The sequence below is a fragment of the Phalangium opilio genome, unplaced genomic scaffold (assembly GCF_054372755.1).
Source record: "Phalangium opilio isolate 3A_F unplaced genomic scaffold, DU_Popi_V2 ptg000082l_1, whole genome shotgun sequence".
Taxonomy (NCBI): domain Eukaryota; kingdom Metazoa; phylum Arthropoda; class Arachnida; order Opiliones; family Phalangiidae; genus Phalangium; species Phalangium opilio.
The window spans coordinates 3,035,056-3,042,830 of record NW_028324189.1 but is presented as its reverse complement, the minus strand read 5'-3'; the positions used below and the strand labels follow the sequence as shown (position 1 = coordinate 3,042,830).

At 38.0% G+C, this 7,775-nt stretch overlaps 1 protein-coding gene across 7 annotated transcripts in view; it reads left to right on the top strand.

Annotated features, from left to right (window-relative positions):
• The first annotated feature begins 431 nt into the window (after positions 1-431).
• Positions 432-7,775, top strand: part of LOC149650936 (protein CBFA2T1-like) — a 45,882-nt gene continuing 38,538 nt past the window's right edge. For 2 of the 7 annotated variants that reach the window (XM_089847663.1, XM_089847659.1), the window contains exon 1: positions 6,360-7,131. In XM_089847663.1, coding sequence (XP_089703789.1) covers positions 7,038-7,131 — 94 coding nt within the window. In that variant the 5' untranslated portion in view covers positions 6,360-7,037. Of the gene's footprint in view, positions 560-6,355; positions 7,132-7,775 lie in introns of those variants that run through there. The other 5 variants (XM_089847666.1, XM_089847667.1, XM_089847661.1 and 2 more) reach the window with 5 other exon arrangements.

The window sequence follows — 7,775 nt, the reverse complement described above, 5'->3', positions numbered from 1 at the left end:
ATTCGGGATGTAGATAAATCTCAGTCTTTACAGCCAGGATAGAGGAGAAGAAGAGGAAAAAATATTCTGAAGAAAAATCTCCGTAGCAATAGCTTCCTTCCGGTTCTCCTCTCTATACATCTATCCCCCATTTGGTACTTATTTTTTTAAACCTAGTCTCTAGTTCTAACGGATTCTGACATATTGCTGTCTCTATAGCGCTTTTCAGACTTCCTCTTAGTCTTATACCGAGTGCATGTATTTTTTAAAAAATGAAAAAGAAAGCTTAACCTCTAAATATATAACACCAAGAAGTGGTATCTATTTTATTAGGGAGACGTTATAAGACGCCTAAGTATTGGCGCGCCATAGTCACAGTCCCCCTTTCAAAATACAACGGGGGGGGGGACATAAAAGTAGGCCCCGGGCTATTTCGCCTCTTCTCAGTCGGAAAATACGTAATTTTCGTCATTTGCGTCGCGCTGACAGGTTTCAAGAACCAATCAGATGCTGGTTGTAATTTAGAGGCGGGGATTAACTCCGGACCTACGTTTTGACTGGAGATAAAGCTGGAAATGTGGTGAGTTTATACCTTCTCCCTAGTAAACTAGATATCACTTCTTGATAACACACTCCCTCTCCATGACGAATGTCTTTTTGCTAGAGGTGTTGGTTTATTCAGATTATGAAGATTTTGTGATATAAATTTAGATTTTGATCAAAATAGAAGTAGCCTATAATTAACGTTTTTTGGTCTAAAAATAATGTAATACCGTATGAATTAGGCCTAGCGTTTCCGTTGGCGATTGAAACATCAAGGTTATGAAACAAAAATAGAAATGAGAAGAAAATCCATCGCAACCCCTATGACCTCTTAAATGTACCCATATTTAGTTTAATGTTATATAGGGGTATGTGGGGAGAATTTTGGGTATGTGTTGTATATTTTATACAAAGTTCTATAGTTTGAAACTCGTAGAAACACTTTTTGGTGTGTTTCTATCTATACATTGAAAGCTGTTGATTTGAATCCTGAATTTACTACAACTTTTGTCACGTGCAGTTATATACCTTACCAGGGACTTACACAACCTAAATATTTTGTAAATGTACTGTATATGAATTTGAAAAACGATTTTCCACGTGATGTTGTTGAAGTATTTTCCATATAGCTGTGAACTAAATAAAAGTCACTAGTCTCGTGATCTTAAAATATATGTTTACAAGGTTTTCATATATAGAAAAACCCGTTACGACTGAATTAAAATATTTGTTAAGCCTTGCCACATGTTTTTCGAACGTATTAAGCCTTGGTTTTATTTATTAAAATTATTATAAGTTAAGATATTTTCTTCAGTTTTATTTAGTATAAAAACAAAATTAAAATAAAATATAAAATTGTCGCGTGCCAGAGAGATAACATATGCAAATGTTTTTCATAATTAGATTCCGGAGCAGATGTTAAGCCTATTTGTCTATATTAACCGTTATTTAGTATATTCTGTGGTTTAATTAAGTTTTTAGGCGGTAAAGCTATCTCGAAATACATCTAAAATTATTAGTTGCTCTAAAACCCGTTTGTTGCGGAACATAAGGCTAAAAATATTAGTTATTAAATTCTCGTTTCACAATATGCTGTTTTGAAATCACTTCAAAAACATGAGTGATTTTGAATTCATGCTGGGCTTTGAAACTTACATTGAAGTTAACATAAGATGAACGAAACATGATTGACCTACCAAAAATTAAGGTCATATTTGGTTCATTTTACATTCCAAAATTGTTTCTTTTTATATAAAAATCCTTTTGGGGGCTAAACCCTCCTATCAATTTATCATTACATATTGTTATAATTGCTTTTAAACGCTTGCTTCAATATAATTGCCTGACCATAAAAATGGAGGGAACCGACCTATAACGAATTCGATTCGTCGCACCCATCCCCGTAAACCAAGAGTGGGGTTCATTTGGCGCGACTTAAACCGGCCTTAACTTCACCTCCTCTATTAAGGTAACGACGTACGTACGGTACAACTCGTGTGTTTCACACATGCTGCAAATTAATCCACCCTCTTGTGTAAATGCCTACTATAATTTACCACATGGTCACCACGAGGGCGTAGTGTTATAACGAGAGGGAAAAGGAAAGACCACACGTTAAAGCTAAGGCTAGCTACTAATAAGTTGCAAATGGCTCATCGTTCTGGCGGGGGTGGACCCGTAGCTGTTAATGCCTTTTTAGGCTGTTACGTATTTGTCCCAGCTCGATCGATATGGCAGGCATCTTTGAAATATCATCAGACAGCAGATGCCAGTGGGATTAATAGAGAAAAATTGGTTCGTCCCCTGGGTCCTTGTATACTTTCACCCGCGTCACACACGTCCCCGCCTAGCCTAACGCGTGGACCCTACGTCCATCGCCTTCCCCCCCTTACGGCTGGCTGCGTGGTTACAGATGGAACACGAGGCACCCATAGGACTCTGACGGTAGCCGATCGGGTATAGACCCTCGTGCATGCATGCTTGGTTGTGTTATGTCTGTGGTATACGGTCGGGGTCGTAGGCAGCTGAACGTCACCCTACCTCTGTGTGTCAACAATTGGGGGCTGCCTATATGTCTCCGAGCACTGGGTCCTCTTGATAACGGTAGAGTTTTTGGGTTTTGCGTTCCCCTATACTTACCCTCGAAGTTTCCTATAACGTATGGTTGCGTTCACACATTTGCGTCTTTTGATTTGAATTAGCTTTGAACCTTACCTCGGTTTTGGCAACCATATTGGAAGTCGTCAGTTCAGGCCATACAATTTAAACTATCAATAATGACGTCACGTTCCCGTAGCTCCTCCCTTCTCAGTACCATTCTTTTGCCTTTCTTTTACATTTGATGAGACAAAAAGTCTGAAAATGCAGGCTACAAAATCGAATTTATTGTAAGATGAACTGTCTTAATTGTGAAAAAAATATTGCAATTCCGTTATGTCTCAAATTGCAGAAATGCAGAGCTTTTAAAAGTAATCAACAAAGTGAAATCTGAACTCGACTTCGTAACTTTTTATGTAAAAAACCATACGCAGGGCCAAGGTTTTCCAACTATGGTATTTACTGTTAACGTTGATCCCCCTTTGAGGGTCTCCTCCATATCGGCCCCTGATTTTAACGATATAGAGAACCCACGAGGAATCAAACGGAATGCGCAACGGGTAGGCTATATACATAAATGCCTTTTTTACGTATTGTTACATCAGAATCCTGCAACACTTAACCCAGATTGACAATATTTAGGCCAATAGCTTAAAAAATAGGCCATAAAATCAGACTGTATTTTGTCAAACACAATTGATGCGTGCATGGTGACTAGGATATGTTATCGGTGTTTTTGAACAGTTTCTTAGGAAAACTGGCCTACTTCCTTAAAACTTCCGTGCTGGGGTCACCGTGTCGAGGTTGCGCTTTTAACTACACCCAGTATGATAAGATGTTTGAAGAATGTTTAAAAATATCCTCTACTTGAGTACAATTGATTTGCAGTCTTGACATCAAATCTGTTATAACACCTCAGAACTGTAAAAGGGATATCACTTCATTTCCTTACAATGAGTAGCTTACCTTGAACTATTTTTAATAAACCTCACTGATCTTTTTGACCAAACCCTTACCTAACCTATTCATTGCGTTTATATACAGAGGTACATCCTAAAGATTGATATGTTCGTGACCCACTCTTAAAGGAATAGCGACGTGATTTAAAAATGATCTCAAATCTAAAGAAAACCTTACTTTTTTGAGAGTTTAAACTCTTCTGATTCCAAAAATATGCTTGATTAATATTTAAATATGAAGGAAAACACAGAAAAAACACTTTGAAAACTTGAAATTTGGGGGGCAAAAGCAAATTTGCGAAGAAGATTTTTGGCGGGTTTTCTCCTTGCTACGTCACTCACGGCATCTCGCGGAAAAGCCAAGCGCGCGCTCCCGAGACTCCCGAGTCTACTATTGCTGCGCGCGCGCGAGCAAAGAAAATATAGAACTATCTCTGCGCGCGAGTCTGGATAAATTAGGCTTAACGCGGCGCGGCGACATTAACAGGCGCGTCACGTGAGCGACATCTAGAGTGAAAGTTTCTCCTTACTACGTCATCAAGCGAAACAAAATTTTAACTAGGCCTTTTCCAAACACAAAACTTTGATTGCAATTTTACAAATTTCTACGAAACCAAATACAAAAGTAAACATATCATAATAAACTAGATTTTTCAAGGATTTTTTTAGCATTTTAAGTTTGTGGGTGACGAAAATTATGTCACTAACACTTTAACTATAAATAGTTTATTTAGTAAAATTAAACCAAACAGCTTGACTTTGAAACAAATGAAGGTGAAGATAAGAATGGTCTCTTTTAGCTTCGATGGCTGTATCTGTCTTAGGAATTAAATTTGACAAATTTTCACAAAATTTGTAAATTTAAAAAAGAAAATCAGTATTGAATAAATTACCAGACGTTTTCAAAGACACAAAGGCACCCATTTGTAAAGGTGTACATATCTAATAAGTTTAATTGGGAAAGGTGAGCGGCAGATACGTAACCCAAGGATCGTCTACCCATTTTAGAATAATTAATTATGCCTCTAATTTGAAAGTCAATAATAATTGGAGTTCCTTGAACAGAATCCCCAGAGCACCCGGTCTCCTAGCTCCTGCTACGTACGTTAGGCACCCGTTTCCGATAATTATAACGATCATGCATAGAATAGCGTATCTTAAACAAACACCCCGAAGGGATTTCACCGGACACACATAACCAACCGAGTGTGGGGTATACTCGAGGGTCTCTGGATATACCTTTTATGTAAATGACCGGATGCTTGTTGGGAAAAGTAAGCCTAAAGCCATGCGCGGATCGAGAGAGAAACCACGACGAGACTCGAATTCTTATTGATCCCGAATGAAGTAGTCTGGTGCATGTAGGACCCTTGCTTCTTTTCAAACGGGCACCAGCCAGGTTATCCCCTAAAGTTACTTGGGTCATCGACTCTATCTTTATCGCTGGCAGAAAACCTTCCTCGGGAAGAATAACTTCGTCTGATGTCTGACGAGACGTACCGTAGTCTATAGGGGGTTTCCCTCTCGCGGACCGCTGCTATTTGGGGACGAATTCTAGGGGTCAACGAGCCACTGTCACGCGTTTTACCATCAGACGATGACCTTTTGCCACCTATTCTATCACCTCCTTTCACTCTCACTCACTCTCTCTCTCTCTTTCGTGTCGTAAACTTTTCTCAATGTCATAAAGGCAGGAAGATCAATGACTCTGACTTGTTTAAAAACGCGTAAAAGCTGTTAGCGCCAATAGAACCGGGATTATAGGTTTCTAAAGCCTTGGACCATATAGTATCTAGGACGCATTAAGCTATATAGTATACGCGCCCAGAGAGATGGATGAACCGAATTCTAGACTCTCTGTCATTGGATTAGAATTTATGCCTAATCGATATTCGAAATGAACCCAAGGAGCTATGGACCCCAATAAGTTATATAGCGACATTTCCAAGTTGGGGATTAGTTTGGCTATTTGCGTATACTGCAAGGCATTAGCTATATTTGAATGGAAACGACCCCTATCTCGAGATATGCCTTGATGATTATTTGCTTGTATACTTTAATGCTTGTTTAAATGTTCTTAGTGATGCGACTAATTTGTTACAATACGTTGATTAGGAGTGTATGTTTTCCAGTCAAGTTAATCGTATTTTAATTAAAGTTATCGCTCGGCGAAATCCTTAAAATTCTTCTTTTAAAGCCTGGTTCTGGAACGCAATACCGAACGAATTGAATTAGTAACAAAACACAAAGCGGCTTCATTATATATGCTTTTAACTAAGCCTAATTCACTTAGAAGTGAGTGACTTTGTGTGTGTGTGTGTGTGTGCGTGCGTTCTGTCACCAAAGAAAGGTCCCACGCTTATCACTCAGCTGGCACTCGTAAGTTTTTGTATTATGGTATGGTGTCTGTACCAAAAATGACCTCAATCTTAAGGAACAGTCCACGTACTGAAGTGGCCGCTCAAGTGTTCAGTAATTTTAAGTTAAAAAATAACATTGCAGAGTAAAAAGTTCCAGTTTTATATGGAGGGAGCTAGGGTTGGAACTTTGGATTCTTTTATTTCAACAATTAATGATGAGAAAATGTGACAGGGGTCGATGATGGTGTTTTAGATTGTAGAGAGAGACTGTGAGCCAGCCAATCAGCATCCTTGGCCAAATATAAAAAATTATTAAAACCGCGAAAAATATTTCCAGGTGGTCCTGTCTTCTTTAACTTAGTGTTGCGAGAGCTCATTTTTTTCGTCAAAATTGTACAGCTAACGCGTGTCAGGCGCGTGGCTCCCTGGTTGGTACTTTACAATAGTTGGCGGGAAAGGTTCGCGCGCGCATTCTCGAAAAACAGCTGGATAAGGCCACGTGGGGGAATTGCGACGGGGCTGCGTAATAAGAGAAAACGCGACGACGTTACGCAGGTGTCCCTCTGACTGTAACGAAGCCAGTGTCGATATTATTTACTCTGTCGCGCGGAGAGCCGTATACTTTCGCAACGAATTCGTACCAATTGTACTTCTCTACTCCGCCTTTATCGATATTGGACCGATTTGAGGGGGGGAGAACCGTCCCTCCGGCCTCCTCTCGTGACGTCACGTGATAGAAAACGACTGAATTTTAAATATAGGAGGGATTTAACGCGAATACCCTCGACGGGGGGGTAGGAAAATACAAAACTGTATACGGAGAATTTTGCCTCTGGTAAAAGGGAAGTAGTAGTTTTAGTTTACTAGTAAACCGAGAACGTAACAGTCGACTTTTTGATATCGGGGTTTGCGTTATCCCACGTATTTTTAATTGCGCGCGTGTATACTGTTTTTGCCCGCTTTTGAACTTACTATCGCGAGCGTTGTTGCCAACTTTTTCGCGTAAAGATTAAACTTTTAGATATGAAGTTGAGAAAATACAGTCGTTTTGTTTGATATTTTACGGTGTATTTTAACTGGTGTTGTTTTTTTCCTCACTATGACCGCTTCTTTGAATGGGGTATACTATCATCATCTTCATAATCATCATAGAATTAACGTTCCATCTTATCATTCGAATATGAGACCTTACGGTGAGTGTTATCTCAATCTCCTTTGACGTTAAAAATTATTATAGTTCAGTAAATGAATGTATCATTTATTGTACTACGGATATTGAGTGTTTTAAACATCAATAATTCAATTTGAATATCTTTGAAATTACTTACAATATAAAATTGGGAATAACAATTAAATATATGATTTAAGAAAAAAGTGCTTAAACTTAAAATAATGTTTTTATTCATTTCTATAAGAGAATGTTTTTTTTTTAAATTAATATAAACCATATAAACACGTCTTATTATTAAGAAACATGTGTTAAAACCTCGAAGGTTGTCTAAATTTATTTATTTAAACCTTGGAAGTAACGGATAGGATAGATAGAAAATTTACCTTGAAAATTCCATCTGGATATATTAAATCCAGTTAATAAAAAATTAGCTAAGAAAATATGCTAAGGGTGGGTCTTGATAAATCAATTAAACGTAACTACAGCCTAAAATATATTAAATATATGAAACATCCCATATGCTTAAACCTAATTAATACATAATTTATAACGATACAATGTTAAATTACGCGTATCATCTTTTTTACACACTAGAAATGTAATAGGCCCGAAGCTATAAAATAGAAATCGGTTACGTAAAAAAGAAAAAACCTCAGTTTGAAAAGC